Here is a 19,178-nt window from a genome sequence, read left to right as displayed (position 1 = left end):
CACATTTGGCTTTAGAGCGGAAGCAGTTGAGACCTTCAGTATGGCTTGAAGATGATCATCATTAAGTCTAGACCTGTACTTTGACTTATTGAAGTCCTAGGGAAAAAGTGGGGGAACTCACTCAAAACTTCCATTCCCTCACCTAAAAAAAGGCATATATATGTATAAATAAAACACCCCCACCCCACTCCAGTCCCATCAGTCTGTACCAGTCTGTATCTACCTATAATATATATAAGATGCAGGCTGTAGCTAGGTAGGTGGCAGGCTGCAGATAGGTAGCTAAGTGGCAGGCAGGGGCGGGAACAGCTTACCTTGGTTCTGGCCGGCGCGAGTTCCCTCCTAACTTCCCGCCCGTCACAGCGTCTAACAAAGTGGCGGGGTGCGTGGTGACGTCACCGGCATCCCCGCCCCTTTGTTTGCACGGGGGGCGGGGAATGCCAGTGACCGCTGTGTACGGATAGAATCAGCGGAGCGCTCTCTCTCCCCGCTCTGCTGATTCTGTCAGAGTACAGCGGTCGGCACGGGCCACAAAATATTGCACTGAGGGCCGCAAATGGCCCGCGGGCCGCGAGTTTGAGACCCCTGGACTAAACTAATATCGCTACTCATGAAAAGACCGGCATTGCTATTAACATGACGTATGCATATAATAAGGGACAGTATATGTCAAAAGCATCAGTGCAATATCAGACAGCACCCGTGAGAACAGCACAGTTATATCGTTATCAGATTCATTCATGTCAAGCTGTGCGTGCAGGGCCGGATAGCGGTCCATGTATCCTTTAGTCACTCAGTTATGTTGTAAAAATGTATTTTCTTGTGATAACGGGATTTCATTAAGACCTATTTTCCTCACGCTTGCATATATATTGTTTGCTTTTTAGTTTGATTAGTGTATATTTCAAATGCAAAAATTATGTGTGTATAAAACTTGTAGTAACGGTGCTTATAATTGGTGGGTGCGACTAAATTTAGGCTGATGCGCCTACATTTTTAAAGTTAGATTTTGTTGTCTCTCTACTGAATCATCTGTGACAGGCTAACGGACGGGGAGAAAGCGAGCATGTGCGTGCTGTTTATACCTGCTAATACTAAGATGCAATTTCATCAATTCAATCACAGGTGGAAAAATGTTGACATTCCGAGTCACACCTGGGGTCCGTTCTTCGTACCTCGCTTAAATGATCTAAGATGATTTGACTGATCCTGGATCTTTTAATCTTGATAACTGATCTCTCGCTAATTTGGTTCTTCAAACAAGTTCACGAATCAGATTAGAATGTCTGGATGAACTGATCTGAGAACGCTGCGTGTGTTGTGAAGCACAGATCTATCGATCCTCGAAATCATGATCAGCTATGCAGCGATTGGCTGACGGCACAGCAGCGTAATGACATCATCTGATTAATATTCAATTATACATGTGAGCAAAATTACATCAAATTAGCAGAAACGGTTTGTTAAATATGACACGCAATAACCTTCCACATTTGTTGTGAGCTGCAGGCTTTACACTTTCTTGTGTCAAGAGTAATCATCATGTATTTCAGTGCATATCAGTGTATTTAGTTCTAAATTTAGAAAATATTGTCTATATTATTGTAGCTGTTTTTTAATCGGCGTAAAGAATAACTGGTTGTTTACAAAAGCATTTTGATATTGGTAAAGGCGTCTGCAACTTTTGTGAAGCTTCAAATCACTATTAACTATCAAAAAATGTTTATGACAGCATAAATGTATTATTGCTTTAAAATAAGTCACATATTCTGCATTTCTATTATACACAATTTGTACTAAAGCGATCTAAAAAGTTCATATCAATAAGTTTTCTCTTTGCACCACAAGGTGACAGTCTGTACTTTCATTTCGATGGTACAGATTGCATAAGTTTTATTAATATGTATAACTTTATTTATTTTATTAATGACTATAACTATATATATATATATATATATATATATATATATATATATATATATATATATATATATATATATATATATATATATAGTTAAAAAAATATGTACCATTTTCCCAAGTGTATATAACTACTACTGTAAGAAAATATCAGAATTCAGAACATACTTTCTGTATTATCTTTGCTTGAACTGAGCCGATCTAATCCTGTTTATATGAATTGAACCTGCTCCTGATCAGGTTTGACCTAGCAGATCTGTTGCTATGACAACAACTCTCGGATCAGCTTTGAAGAACGAAACGATCCTGGATCGTGTCAAATCGTCAATACCCAAATCCAGCTAACTGAGTAATCCACGTACGAAGAACAGACCCCCGGAGTGCATTTCCAGTCACACACGTTTCTATTGTTTACTTTCTACCAGTTCTCTGAAAAGGGAGGATCTGTATATTGGCCTTCTCTTAACATTACCTAAAATACTGCGAAAGCTGGGCTACCTATAGCAGAATTCCCTCGATTTACATTTCATTATCAATATACAAATTTTAATGAAAGTACCATATCAATTAAATACGCTTTAGGAATATGTTACGCATTGGCTAACAAAATTAAATCTAATTTATTCCCTATCAACTTTAAGCCTTCCAGCATGTGAAAACTAAAGTGTGTTTTATAAAAAAAATCTCTTTAACAAATACTTTTAAACATCTAAAGTAAATTAATTGTGTTATTATGCTTTTGAATCAAAGTATTAGGTTAGGCAAACGGATCTCATGGAATTGATCTAACAACAAGACCGCGATCGCTGCTTTAAGTAGAGCAACATTAAGATTATTAGCACCATTAATCTATACAAGACAAGTCTATACAAATGAAATGAAGCATTCACAAAGCTGTATTTTATGAAACACCAATTCAACGGCACATAAGATGCATTTTGAAGAGAAAGCAGCCAAAGGCTATTTCAGAAAATATTAAAGACAATATTTCATTATTGGGTGGAGCTTCCAACATTTTTAACGCCCTCCACTGAAAAAAAGTGTTGCATGCAGAACTGTTGCAAACAATTTATTTGTGTTGAATTTAAACAAACAAATTAAGTTTAATAATGTTCAACTTAATTTGTTTGTTTAAATCCAACCCAAATCAATTGTTTACAACCACCTAACGTAAAAAAAAATTTAGTAAATCCAAGGAATCATCTACATTGCCGATTTGACTTAAAAATAACTATATTCTTGTTGGAAAAACTCATAATTTAGGAGCTTTTTTCTAATTTTGTGGATTTCCGTCTGCCATTAACAGTCCTCATCGATTTCCTATAGAATATAGAGATTGTGAAGTATCCCACTTTCCCATGATGCACCTCGAGGGAATGGGAGTAAAGCGACGCAACTTCCGTGGGTAGGTCATCTAATAGCAAAATCGTAGATGTGGTAGGTTCAAGTTCCATTTATATATACTACTTGCATTCATACTGTATAGAACATACATTTCTAACGGTCAAGTAGTAGATTTAAATTCAAATTATTCTCAGTAGTAGGTGATTTCAGACGCTGCCTATGCAGATTTCCTGGGTTTCTATATGGATGTTTCCGTGCGCAAGAACACGGAACATGTAACATGTACTATCAAACAGAAATATGTCACATTAACGCAAAACAGATTATGTAATCGTTATTATTGAGTCAAATTTACAAGTCAAATTATTTTGCTCTATTTAAATTTACTTATCAATCAGCATAAAACAATAAAATAATCCATTACAAAATATAATAATAATAATAATAATAATAACAATAATATGACGACACACAATTTCATTTAAAAGCTATTAAATCCTCTCTTTATTCAACAAACAAAATGGCTGCATCCAAAATCGTATACTTCCATACTATATAGTACGCTAAAATCAGTATGTGAGCCGAGTAATATGTCTGATCTCATGGAATTTGAAAAACAGTACCCGAATGACCTATTACTTTCGGCGAGATTCTAAAGTGAGCATCTGATGGGTGCTACGCTATCTCATGATGCACCACGAGGTAATTCATGAGTGGGTGTTAAGCGATGTGGGTAGGTCATGTGATAACAAAATGGCGAATGAAGTACATCCGAGTTACATGCATACTACCTACATTTATACTGTAGAACGTACTTTTCTAACAGCCGAGTAGTACGTTTAAATTCAAAGACTCTGTCTCTAAGGAGATTTACTACTGATAAACAACTGGTCCATTTACATTTATTCAATTAGCAAATTTATTCAAAATGACTTTGAAATGAGGATGAAAGAAGCACTTCAAGACTTACAATTTTAGCTTTTGATTAATTGCTAATTGCGATTTTCATTTCGATTGATCATGCAACCCTGCAATATCACGCATTAGATAAATTGTTGCAAATGGCTTCAAGTTTGCCTTTGCAAAATGTTTTCAAGAGACAAGCACTAAACCAAAGTGGAATCTATAGGGAGATGAAGGATTAATGAGCATGTTTTTATGGGACACATCGAGAGGGAACACATGTAAATTAAGGTGTGAAAAACGCAGTTGTTCCGCCACTTGAACTAATTCCTTCAGGCTCGCTGTGTCTCGTTCTCAGTTTCGCCGGCAGGTTTCAACAAGACAGCGACACCTCCTACGCCTTTTCTCATCCGGATCATTCAATCCGGTTCTCTATTCCGCCTTTCATTCGGCCTCCTCATTCGTGCCTCTGAGCGTCTTTCAGCGTCTCTTTCAATGATCTTCAGAGATCTCGCACATTAATCATTCCAGTCACACCAGGCAAACACTCGCAAGGCGGACACATGTGAAGGTGTTACAGCAGTTCTGAACATCAGTCTTCACTGTCAGTCATCTTTAAGCCCTCAGTTTACTTTACTAGGGCTGCACAATTGTTGAAAATGATCTAATTTGGGGTTTTTATTATTTTTATTTGGACTATCTGGCCAAACTTTATATCACAATATATTTATTACAATTTCAGTAAATATGATGTAATTCTAGTATAAATAATATTTTAAAAGGCCTAATAAAATCTTCCAACACAAATGCTTCTACAACACAAATCTGTTCAAATATCATTATTATAAATTTTATAAAACATCCTCCTATAAAAGTGTATGATATATTATTTTAGCAAAACAGTATAATGTTTAATAATTAATGACTTTATTATAAATTTAATGTTTTATTATTATTTTATTATGATTAAAAATAATAGTAACTAATTAATTAATTATTAATGTATTATTATTTCTCATTGTCTTATTGATCCTAATATTAATTATTAAATTCATTTATTATAATAATAAAATAATAAAATAAAACAGTAATAAGTAAATAAGACTAATAAAACAGTACTACTTTAGTTTATTATTAACTAATATTTTATTAATATCAATAATAATGTCAATCAATTATAAAATTATTTTGTTATAATAATAAAATAATAAGACATAAATAAAGCACTAATAAAATATTAATTATTTATTTAATTTATGTTTTATTGTTATTTTCTTCTTATTATTTATAATAATAATGTTTATTAATGTTTTATTATTATCCCTATTAGTATTAGTATTAATAATAATAATAATAATAATAATAATAAAACAATAATAAACCCATAATTAAATAAAAATTTACATTTAAATTTAAATTAAATGATTATTAATTTATTATTATTATTATTATTTATAATAATAATAATAATAATAATAATAATAATAATAATAATAAAAACAAAAACAAAACATTAACATTATTATTATTATGATTAATAATAATAAAATAATAATAAAACATTAATACTAAAATTAATTATTTAGTTAATTTATTTTAAATTTATTATAATAAAAATAGTAATAAAGCCTTAATTCACATTATTATTAATAATAATGATAATAATAATAATAATAATAATAATAATAATAATAATAATAAAACATTAATAAAAATAAATTAATGGTTTAATTATTACTACTATAATAATAATAATAATAATAATAATAATAATAATAATTGTTATTATTATTTTTATTATTATAAATATATTTATTATAGTAATAATTAAAACATTAATTTATTTTACTAATTTTATAATTATTATTATTTTAATCGTAATGTATAATAATAATGTTCATAATAATGATGATAATAATAATGATAATTACAATAATTAAACATTAATTAATACATTTATTTATCTATTGTTTGTGTTAAGCCTTCATTCCAACCAGGAATAAACACACACACACACACACACACACACACACACACACACACACACACACACACTGTAAAATCATTATTAATATAATTAATTAATATCTTTTTCAAATATTGTGAATGTTCACAGTATTTTGTATTTTATATGTTTATTTCTTCTCTAGAAAATCTTATTTATTTTTATTGGTGGCTTAAAAAAATACTTTTTTAAGGTCAATTGTATTATTAATATTATTGCTAAAAGGATATATTATGCAGCCCTAATTACATACAAAAATATGTTTTTGTCAATGCTTGGAAGTGAATATGCAGAATTAGATATTTCTGTGGTTGGAGATGTGCAGGGCTCTTGTGGGCGAAGGTTTGCCTTTCAGTTTTCTTTCTGTGGAGTCATCTTCTTATTGTCATGGAAACGAAAGCTATAGTTGCATATGTTGAGAGATGTTCTCTTTCACATTCATCCCAGTCATGGTGTTGTGGCTAAGTTAGGCCTGAGCTTGTTTACATTTCAGTCAGCTGGCATGGAGTGATGTTTTGAGGGTTATCAGTCAAAATCGCATCACACTTTTTTTGTGTGTGTTTGTGTGTTTTTGCATGCCGGAGGTTTCAGTTCAGCTTTATGTCAGTAATGTGAGGACGCTTTGTGACCTTAATAAACCATGAATGCTTCTCTGGCTTCAGACATGTGATGTTTTTTAAGGCAAGGCAGTTCAGGCCAATAAAAAAATATAAATACAGTTTAAGTCTGAAGTATTAGCCCCCCTGAATTATTCACCCCCGTTTATTTTTTCCCCAGTTTTCTGTTTAAAGGAGAGAAGATTTTTTCCAACACAATTCTAAACATAATAATTTTAATAACTCATTTCTAATAACTGATTTATTTTCTCTTTGTCATAATGACAGTAAATAATATTTGACTAGATATTTTTTCAAGACACTTCAATACAGCGTAAAGTAAAATTTAAAGGGCTAATTAGGTTAACTATACAGGTTAGGGTAAAGCAAGTTTTTGTAAAACCATGGTTTGTTCTGTAGGCTAAAAGTTAAATAGTAATAATTAAATAATAATTTAATAATTTTGTCCTTAAAATGTTTTTTAAAAAATTAAAAACTCCTTTTATTCTAGTCGAAATGAAACAAATAAGACTTTTTTTCCAGAAGAAACAATATTATCAGACATACTGTGAAATTTTCCTTGCTCTGGTAAACATTATTTGGGAAATAATTAAAAGACAAAAAAAAAAAAAATTCAAAAGGGCTAATAATTCTGACTTCAACTGTATTTAAAATGCTTGTAAACTAGTGTTTTACAACTTAGTTTTATTTTAAGAATAAAACAAAATCATCACATTTTCTCAGTATCTTGCAGCCCTACAAAATACTGCAAAGTGTCAGGAAAAACTTTTTTTTTTTTAAATAAAATTTTCTATAAAAACCTTCAGAATGCACAATGAATACAACTGATGTTTGGTATGTAAATACGGGAATTTCTAAATATTTATGAAGTAGGTTTTTTTATTGCAATAATCGCAAAGCAATTACAATGTATAAAAAATTGACAAAAATATAGTACAAACCATACAGAGATTACATTTTTAAATATGTTGTAAAATAAATTACATTTAAAAATGCAATAAAAAGAAAAAAAAACAAGAAGAAAAAACATGAAAGGGGACATAAAAAAGGAATGCAGAACAGAATATTAAACAAAAGCGCACATTTTTGAAAATTTTAACTGCTTTTTTTATTGCTGGATGTTGAAGTTGTATTTCCGTTTCTTTTAAAAATCATAAAATGGGGTTCACATTTAGTATATTTACATGTAAATATAATGCAAATAAATGCATTATAAATCTCTCATAAATGCAAAAATCTTAAATAAAATAAAATCAATCATGTTTGTTCTACAGAGAGCCAACCTTTTAATTAGCATTGTAGAAATTCTGTGAATTAAACTGCACAACCCAAAAGAAACAAAGTATGTTGTCTACTTTTTTGGTCACATCCATACCGCATTTTATTTTTCTCGTTTAAATATAAAAAAAATGTTTACAGCCTGATGATTTTCTGAACTTGTAACTCTGTGGTTAGTTGTTCTGGAAAATAGAAACAAATGTTTTAATATAATGTTAGCACATTTGTGAATTTTTGTTTAAGCTTTTACTGCAAATGTCACATCCATGCTGGAATTGCTCGAGTGCAGCTAAAGAAACACTTAAATGTGTATTTTGGTTGTTTTCTATTCATCAAACTGAAGAAGAAAATAAAGTCAAAATCTCATCATTCAGGTTCTCGAGTAAACAGCCTTTTTGCCTGCAGTGTTCTCCTTAAAGCTTATTTTCATGTACGCTAGGGAAAGAACGTCTGATGTCCCGCTTGGCGTCTGCTGTCCCGTTTGGCGTCTGCTGTCCTGAACAATCCTCTCCAATGACCCCACGCCGAACTCTGTCAAACTTCAGCTCATTTCCTCAAGCACTCGCAGCTGCTGCTGACTTTACTCCCATTTTTCCTGCTTCTACAGCTCCACCTTGAGGCCTTGGACTTGTTTTTTTCAGCTGTGCTCAGTTTTGAGTCTCCTCACAAATGACATTTTCTTAACTCCCAGCCTGTCAGTGCTAGCTTGTAATGTAATTTAATTCATCCACTTATGGTTTCAGTTTTCAACAGTGTTTATGGGTCAAAGACGACAAGACGTCCGACTTTGGCATACTCATCAAATCATATTTACAAATGCAATTTTTATGTACAATGTTAAGTGCAAGCAAAGTGTCTACTTTGATGCTTCAAGTAACTTTTGTGAAAATGAAATACAAAATTATGTTTCCCAGAGATGGGTTGTGGCTGGAAGGGCATCCGCTGCGTAAAAACTTGCTGGAAAAGTTGGCAATTCATTCCGCTGTGGCGACCCTGGATTAATAAAGGGACTAAACCAACGAGAAAATGAATGAATGAATGAATAAAATACCAAGATTACACTAAAAAAGTGGCATGTGCTGTCAGAATCTGCATTATATTGGTCCAGTGAATCAAGAAATGGTTGCCATATATTGTAAAACTTATCAAGATTATCAATAACTCAAACTCTTTCCATGTGCAATATTTAAGTGAGATAAGTTACCCATGTCTTAAATTGAGTATTATTATTATTATTATTAATATTATTATTATTATTACAGCTTAATTGTTTTATGTTCAATCCACTTAAATTTATAGAAATGAATATGTTAGGTTAATTCCTTCATGTTCTTCCAACACAAATAATTTTTTACAGGACTGATAATGTTCCTTCATCATTCATCATTTTGCCATGTGCTTATTACATAAGTGTAAGTGATCATACATAAATATCACATATATATATATATATATATATATATATATATATATATATATATATATATATATATATATATATATATATATATATATATATATATATATATGTGATATATGTGATATATATGCATCACATATAATATATATATATTTTTAAGACACTTCTATACAGCTTAATATGACATTTAAAGGCTTAACTAGGTTAATTAGGTTTACTAGGAAGGCTAGGGTAATTAGTCAAGTTATTGTATAATGATAGCTTGTTCTGTAGACTATCGATAAAATATATTGGGGGCATATAATATTGACCCTAAAATTGTTTTAAAAAAATTAAAAACTGCTTTTATTCTAGCCGAAAAAAAACACCCAAACAAATAAGACTTTCTCCAGAAGAAAAAATATTATCAGACATACTGTGAACATTAATGCAAAATGTTTTTCTTAGTTGTCTTGTTTTTAGTTCAAATATCAAAATTTTAAAGTAAAGACTTTATTTGACCCCACTGGCAGATATATTCTTAGCCTTTCAAGTTGGTAAACAAAACAATATATTTTTTATTGATTTAAGAATGTTTAGATATTCAGACTACAAATGAGACAAAGCAAAGTAAGAAAAGCCTTTTTTTGCACTGAGATCATTCCATTTCTGCACCTGAATACTGTTAGACTTCCCAGAAAGCTAGTTTGTCTTGTTAAACTGTATTCATATCACATTAATTGTTGCAGAAAAATAATTTATGGCAATATCAGATTTGTTCAAAATCATGCAGCCCTAATAAAAAAAATGTTGTTATATTTTAAATTATTACAAACTTTATATGGCATCAAATGATTACAAAGTTTGCAGTTTGTCTTGGCAACATTTTTTTTGCTATTCATTTATATACTATTAGCTTTTCACGTTTTGAATCTGCTTTTTTATACACTGCAAAAATTATAGGTTTCAACTACATTTAAGTTATACAAAGTTTAACTTCATATTTCTTGTCAGTTGTATTGCTGCAAGTTGAGATGACTATAGAAAACGTTTATTTGATTCAGCTAAAAATATATAGATTAGAGATGTTTTACAGTGTATTTTTAGGTAACGTTTTTTTCATAATTGTCATTAGGTAGAAAATTCGATCCACTTATTCTGTCATCAGATGGCATAATTATGTTTCATTTTAGTTTATTTCAGGATTTTTTTTCAATTACCAACAACCACGACAACAGCAACAAAATATTACTCAACGCAATGAGGAATATACCAGGACAAAAATGTTGGTTGTTGTTGGAAAGTAGCTCATTTTCAGTAGTAGATTGTTGTCACAGATTTAACACACTTCAGATATACTTAGATATTAGATATGTATTTTTTTTTAACCAATGTTTTGCATGAACAGTTGTAAGCAACATTAGGTTACTTGTGTGGGTTTGTGTGTGATGAGTACTTTTGACAAATTCATGTGTTTATTGAACAGTTGGCACAAAAGCAAACTGACAAGAATTTAAAAGTGATGTTTTGTTTGTTATTGTCAGAGTAATGCCAAAGTCACACTGGAGTTTATGCGTGTGAATTTCTGTAGTATGGCACTGCCAAAAGTAGTGGGATTAAACAAGATGATTAAACATTAAAAAAAAAAAAATGAGTGATTGGTCCATGTTTCAAAATATCTCTCCAGAGAGGTCATGTTTTGATCTTCGATTAATCTCACAATTATGTGATGTGGTTTCACAGGTCAGAGTTTACCAAGCTTGAACTTTCCAACACAGCAAACCTAAAATCTTGCCGCACAAGATTGCGTTTCAGGTCTGGGCATTTGCATGCTTATGAATGGAAGTCTATGAGGAGAAAAGTGCAGTGTGACCGCAGCTTAACTAAGAAACAAGTTGTAAAGCCTCCGCCCTCTCCTGGAAGGAGGGAGGGATCAGCAGCTCATTTGCATTTAAAGACCTGCACACATAAAGGGACATTTAAAGCAGATCATAAATGATCTGTAAGACATTTCGACATGAGATTTAGATCTTGTACAAAGATAATAATAGGACCAATTAAAATAATAGCAAATGTAAACAATAGTTAGTTTTCTAAAATGAGTTGACGTTCGTGGAAAGGAGGAAATAATACAATTTTAAATCACCCCGTCTGTAATGAATTACTTTAATTACCAATATTTGCTTATTAAATCTCTAGTCGTGAGCTAATGAAAAGCTTTCTAATATGTCCTCTTTCTTTCTCTCTCTCAGTTTCAGGTTTTGTAGAGCACTGGATTCAGACTGAATACAGGACGAGGACGCAGCAGAGCCGTCACCATGAGCATTTGACAAATACCTGGTAATTCAAATCTCTGTTCTCTGCGTGTTTGTTTGTTTCATTTAGCACTGTTGTTTCGCAGTCCTTCAGCAAATGAAATTGTTTGCTCTGCTATTTTGCTGTTTGTGTGTGTGATGAATTGGTAAATTAAAGCTATTAGGAGTAGTCTGCAGTTTGCCAGTGCCGTAAATACGAGTCAAATATACTCGTTGCAACACCTGTTCCTATGAAACACACACATGCACACACAAACACAGAGACATATACTAATGACTTCATTGCACCTGTTCACACTCAGGACACACAAACACGCATATACGCACACACCACTGGCTGAACACCTGCTTGTTGTGTTTGGTGTGCAGGCAATGTTTTGATAGTGAGGCCAGCAGTCGTTGTTTATCGACGTTGCTGAGTCGATGTTGTTCTTTGGAAGAGGTTTACAGTTACGGTTACATCACTTCACTAGAGTATTAGATTAACAATACATCACAACAAAACAAGACTCTGTAAGTGTGTGTGTGTGTGTGTGTGTGTGTGTGTGTGTGTGTGTGTGTGTGTGTGTGTGTTTCAGAGGTGAGGAACATGTTGATGTGCGGTTCTCTTGTAATCGCTCAATGATATTAATTATAAATCAAGCACTTGAAATGTATTGTTAACGTATGAATTCATGTGATCTCATTCGTACAATTTAGTATGATTTGCTCATCACCCAATCACGATTGGGTTTAGGGGTGGAGTTGGGTGCCACACCTCCTTTTTAAAATCTTACAATTTTGTACGACTGAACTCATACGAATTCATACTAATTAGCCACTAAACTGACAAAACGTAAAATACTTATATTTTCTTGTGATATCAGGCTGTTTATTATTAGTATAGTGTGAATTAGGGTTAAAACTTTGTATATATAATTAAAATTTTTGTATTCTAAATAAAAAGCCTGTAAAAACAGAATTTGAACTATTACATTTTAGTTGTGTCTTCAAAAAAAATCACACATTATTATTATTATTATTATTATTATTATTATTATTATTATTATTATTATTATTAATGCACCTAAAAAAACGCACACACTTTTGTCTTCACGTTGTTACATCACACTTCTCATAATTGATCAATCAATTTCGAATTAGTGTTAAAACTTTGTATATTTAATTTTACTTTTAATTTTGGTTAGTTTTGGATTTTTCCCCTAAATTTTTATTATACATTGATTTATTTGATAATTCATTTATGATGAATCTCATTTAATTTTTGGTATTTTTTAAAGTTTTAAGCTTAAGCTTTTTGTATTGTCCATTGTTCTTCATTTGTAAATGTCTGTATAGTTTTATTGTCTAAATTGTTGTTGTTGTTGTCATTATCATTCATTCATTATATTTTTTCGGCTTAGTCCCTGATTTATCAGTGGTTACTAGGGTTGCACGATACTGGAATTCGATACCAATCGATACTGAAATTTTAAAAATGTCCATTTCCCGCTACCATTTTGTCACCAGACGTCACTTTAAACACTTTGATGTCGCTGTATCTGTGGTTACACTCAGTAAACTGCGGTGGGTTCGGTGAACTGATGACCTTTCCGGCCAATCACAGTCGTTCCTGTTGAGTACGTGAACACAACGGCAAATCATTGTGGTTTAAAAATGTGCTCAGTAGCGATCAAATGTTAGCAGAAAATGGATGTTTTTGAAACTTTAGCATTGATTGGTGCCAATTTCAAGTATCGTGACACCCCTAGTGGCCACCACAGTGGAATGAACCGCCAACTACTCTGCCATATGTTTTACATAGCAGATGCCCATAAATTATTATTACTAACAACAACAACAATAGTTGGCACATTTAAAGCTAGTTACAGCATGGTCTGGCGCATTCTGGCTGCACCTCTTCCTTCTTAATTCTATCTGACTGGAAGTGAACACGCACACACTTGCATTTCGCTCACTGGCGCCATCTTGTGCAACTAGCCCATTTCCAACAAGCCTGTCAAATACTGATATCATAACCGATAAACCAATAAATCCCTTTAAAATATGTATTTTTAAATACATAAATATATATTTTTTTAAATATTAATTAAAAATATTTTTAACTTAAATCATCAGTTACTTGTTGCTTTTGGTCTTACTCAGTGTTCTGTGCTTAGTCCCGTAATTGCTGCTTGCAGTTATGTTACCTATATATTGAGTTTTATGCGTTTAAGAATGGTGACGTCTGATTCCTGACCTTATCTTTGTGTTTGTGTGCAGGAGGCCACACAGGCGAGCAGATGAGGATGAGGATGGTGAATGAGCTCTGATGGTTTGCTAAATATGGACGTCCCCAATGGCCAGCCCAGCGTCTCCACCCTCACGGCTCCGGCCTCAGAGGTACTGCATATACACTCATCAGTGTGTGGTTAGGCCTGTCACAATGATCAATATATTAACTGCAATACTTGGAGATGACCTCAATGATTTTTGCCATTGCAATATATACAGTGATTACTCGCTATAGTGCAGTTCATTTTTCTTGGCTTCGCTATTTCGCAGATTTTTTATTTATTTTTTTTTGGTGTGTAATTTGACATGCTTTTTTTTGTGTGTGTATTTGATATGCATTGTGTTTTGCATCCTGATTACCTGTAGACCAATGTCATTTAGTCTCCTCTGTGTCGTGTCTCTTGTAAAGTACAGAATGTGTTCAGCTTGACAAATTTAACTAAATCTTCGATCGCTAGCAGTACACTTTAAAGAAAATATTTTTTACTTGTTCAAACTACTTATTTTTAAATGAGCTAAAACAAAACAATTTTTGAGATTTCATTAGGACAGCTTAATTTTTATGTTCAATTCACATAAATGTGTTAAAAGTCTTTATTTAACTTAATCAATTTGTATTAAGGCAACATGAATGAATTGTGTGGAACCCTGCACTTTTTTTACAGTGTAGGGCTGTGCTGATAGACGGTAGTATGATAAAAATATCGCCAAGAGCTGAAACCTATGACGATTTTAAAGATGATATTTAGCTCGTTTCACATTAATGTAGACCTATTCCATGTTTTAATAAAATGAATAGCATTATTATTTTTAAACAGCATCATTAATAATAAATTAACTACAAATAATATGACAGCCATGGTTTCTGCTACATACATTCTTCCATGGCGGGGCGCCAAGCCAAAATTGATCTCGCCACGGCTACATTACAGCTTCTCATTCAAAACATTTTATTTTTAATACTGGGTAATAATCGCACCACAACGTATTAAAGATTAAGTTAATTAAAACAGCGCAAACTTTTCTGTAACCGTAGTAGTGCTGTGCGTCATTTGTTTAACCCTTTAAGGCTGACTGGCTGACAGGTGCGTGATGCGTGAGGCCAGCAAACACGACGTGTAGCTGTTTCACTTTACTTCGGGACGCTTTAATATCGCTCTGTAGATTTATTAGGGAGACATTCACAAATATTCCTAGCAAATCTAATAAATGCTGGAGCCATACTCGTTACATAATTGCACTAAATCGCACTTCAGCTGCGTTTATTCGAGAGCGCACAAGATCTGCGCGCTCTTGAAGCGGCTTATATTTGAGGAGGTGTTCAAGAAGTTTTGTGCACGAGCAGAGGAAATCGGCGCGTAAGCAAAGAGATCCGCATGCTGTAGGGCATAGATGTCAAACTCAGTTCCTGGAGGGCCGCAGCCCTGCACAGTTTAGTTCCCACCCTGCTCCAACACACTTACCTGTACGTTTCAAACAAGCCTGAAGGACTCAATTAGTTTGATCAGGTGTGTTTAATTAGGGTTGGAACTAAACTGTTCAGGGCTGCGGCCCTCCAGGAATTGAGTTTGACATCCCTGCTGTAGGGTATTACATAAATGCAATCTCTACTTCTAATTCTGCGCTCACGACATTTGTCATTGAAATAAAGCCACAAGTAGATCTGTTTAAAAAAAAAAAAAAAAAGGCCTGCCGCCACAGCTGGAAAATATCCTAGAAGAAACACTGACAGCTTTAGCTGTTTACATTAGCATCACCTGACTGACACTTTCAGACAAAAACGAATTTTTTTGATTGCTCTCTTGCGCTCTCTCTCTCGCTCTGTCTCAGCAGCAGCAGTTGAAGCGTGAGCTGCACGTGAGGGCACAGCCACATCTCATAGCAGAGTAGTTTGCAACTTTGTTGCATAAAAATGATAGGCTGAATAATTAAACTGGATTTAATTAACAAACAAGTTAAATGAAAACGATTTGTAAAAATGAAACAAATAAAAAAAATAAATAAAGAAATCTGAAACCAGCTTAAATGTTCCAGGATAAAAAATTTTGCTGTTGTTGATCATTTGAGACTCCTTTATAACAGCACTCCCGCAAGATTCTCTCTTGCTTTCACAAAAAAGCTATTTATATTTTATTCCATTATTAATAGGCTATTTAAGTTTTAAGGGAGGCTATAGCCTATTTTTCAGTGCATGCATTTACTGCTCCTTCAAATACATGGAATATACATACTTGTCTTATTTGTGTTTAATTGGATAAAATGATAAACACAGACATGCACAAAAATAATGATTTCAAAATTACAATAGTATCGCATATCGGAACAGTTTCTGTGACAATATATCACACAACAAAAATTTGTGGCAGGACTGCGTGTGGTTTACAGTGTTTTCAGACGACTAACTGTGTCTTTGCTCATTATCTCTGTCCAGAGGAGCAGCAGCTCTGAGTCTCTCAGTGAGAAGGGAACATCGGAGCTCAAGAGTTTTGACGCTGTGGTTTTCGACGTGCTGAAGGTCACGCCAGAGGAATATGCAGTAAGTTCAGCTTTAGTCTGTTCTGGAAGCCTTTTGTGTTTGTCTGATTTATACCTCTATGTCAAGCACACTCGTATGCTCCGACACAGCCTATGCTTGGTCGCATAGCCTTTGCCTTGGCTGTCGGTGACGCTCATGCGCACCTCTCAAAAAATGTAACTACACATCTGAACAACGCATACCTCAAGCACTGTGATTGGTCTGCTTGGTAGCGTGGACGAGTGTGTGTAGGACCGAGAGTGGCGCGAGCCTAATGGAGTGAGTGTTTGCAAGTGTGGAGTCCCGTGAAGGAGATCCAGATGGAAAGTCTTTCTTTGTGTGTACCTGATGATTAAAAGTGTTGCACGTCTGCCGGTTCCCGCTTTAAAATGATCGAGGTTAAGCTACTTGTACATTAAGGTAGGGTTCAGAAAAAAACAAAACATTAGCGAGGAAACTCGACACAAAGAAACATAAACACCTCACTGCCAGCTAGCGTTTCGGAAGTGTTATTGTAGAGCTGCACAAACAGCATGCAGAAGCATAAATGCACGGCAACGTGCAAGGTATGTGCCATGGGTCACGCCGATCACTTTACTCACAAGTAGAAACCAGGCTTAGGCTGAATAGTTAAAAATTTTAAACATACTGGTTTTGAAAATAATTAAACTTTCTGATGAATTTTTTTTTCTTCTTAAAAAATGTAATTCATCCAATTGTTTGTCACTAAAGATGAAGTTTTAAGGTCTTCCAATTCAATTTAACATGGCTATAAAATGTAATAATGTTATTTTAAACTATAATAATAATTATATATAATAATTTGAACAATTTGTTTATAAAATTCATATTTTCAGTACAAAAAATTATATTTATTTATAACCCTCATTTTTGTTTAAATACAGTGGTTATTATTATTATTATTATTATTATTATTATTAATAGTAATAATAATATTACTGCTATATTTTTATTCATTCTTTCATTCATTCATTTTCTTTTTGGCTTAGTCCCTTTATTAATCCGGGGTCGCCACAGCGGAATGAATCGCTAACTTATCCAGCACGTTTTAACACAGCGGATGCCATTCCAGCCGCAGCCCATCTCTGGGAAAGCTATTTTATTATTATTATCATTATTATTATTATTGGTCCCACTTTATATTAAGTGTCCCTATGTACTTACATCAAAAATAAATACAATGTACTTACTGTGTTTATAATGTATTTGAGAACACTTGTGGTGCTTTTGAGTTGGGATAGAGGTTGGGTTATGGACTGGTTTGGTGGCATGGGTAGGTTTAAGGGTGGGTTAAGGTGTAAGGGATGGTCAACAGTGTATTTACAAATGTAATTACAAAAGTTAATTACAGATGTAATTACAAACATGTATTTAATCAAGCATAAGTACATAGAAAAAACATGTATTTACACAATAAGTACATTGTAACAAACTAATAGTTCCTATGTAATTACATATTAGTTAAGGCCACTTAATATAAAGTGGGACCCTATTATTATTATTATTATTATTATTATTATTATTATTATTATTATTATTATTATTTGTTGTTGTTGTTGTTTTGCATTTAGAATTTAGAATTTAGAATATGAAATAATTCTAATAATAGTTTCCTTCATAAGAATATTTATATAATCATATGCTTTTTTTAAGCAAATACTTTTTAGTTTACATTAAAGTATTATTGCAATACTAATTCTTATTTTGTATTTTGCATAGCAATAATAGCATATTGTTAACAATATTTTCTAGTTGTTTATTATTTGTTATGTGAAAGTATTTTTAGCATAATACAGTAGAAATATAGCAAAAATAAACAAATTTTGTACCTTTAAAATACTAGGGATGTCCTGATCAGGTTTTTTTGCCCTTAAGTCCGAGTCATTTGATTTTGAGTATTTATAGATACCGAAACCCGATCCGATACTTTTATGATATATATAAAATTAGAATAAAGAAGAACGAAGAAACAGATCCAGGATGTTCCTTATTTTTATTCAATTCACCTTATTTTAACAGTCAACAGCTTCGTTAACGAACAAACAGAGCTATTCTGTGGGGTAGCTTGAACAATCAAGTAATAAATAACATCAATTCTTCGCTTTTGGGCCTCAACTTAAAATGCTCTGCAGGCAATCCCAAGTTTACATATCTCACGGTTTGTTGTGGCAATGTTGTGATCATAAACTTTATAATTCCTTTAGGTTTCAGACAGCCTCGCACTTTCTGCTTCAAGCTGCTTCCGTGTTCGACTTTGCTGGCAATTAACCAATAGCATCCCTGCAAGTGATGTCATGCCGCACGTGTTGCTGTTTTTTGTGTGAAGTCAAGAAAGAGGTCTAACTCTGTGCCTCCACATGAGTATTGATGTGTTAAAAATATTGAGAATATATACAATATACGTTTATATTCTAGTCTTGATAGGGAGGTAACGTCCAATTCTGATCGGGCCTGATTTCGGATCACGTGATCGGATCTGGACATCCTTAATAAATACATTTTAATTCAATAAAATGTGTGTGTGTGAGCGAGCATGTATGTATATAAACTCAGGGCTCAACAATAAGGACTGCCCGATGACCCGGGG

General features: G+C 32.9%; 1 protein-coding gene across 6 annotated transcripts in view; it reads left to right on the top strand.

Annotated features, from left to right (window-relative positions):
* Positions 1–19,178, top strand: part of ralgps2 (Ral GEF with PH domain and SH3 binding motif 2) — a 225,722-nt gene that overhangs the window by 63,779 nt on the left and 142,765 nt on the right. For all 6 annotated transcript variants that reach the window (XR_012395421.1, XR_012395422.1, XR_012395420.1 and 3 more), the window contains 3 exon segments: positions 11,719–11,806; positions 14,044–14,163; positions 16,487–16,591. Coding sequence is in view for 2 of the 6 variants with exons in the window: in NM_200474.2 (NP_956768.2) it covers positions 14,083–14,163; positions 16,487–16,591 (186 nt within the window). In the remaining 4 variants the exon portion in view is untranslated.

This window comes from Danio rerio, chromosome 20 (assembly GCF_049306965.1).
Source record: "Danio rerio strain Tuebingen ecotype United States chromosome 20, GRCz12tu, whole genome shotgun sequence".
Classification (NCBI taxonomy): Eukaryota; Metazoa; Chordata; class Actinopteri; order Cypriniformes; family Danionidae; genus Danio; species Danio rerio.
The sequence above is the reverse complement of the archived record's forward strand: the minus strand, read 5'-3'. Positions and strand labels throughout refer to the sequence as shown.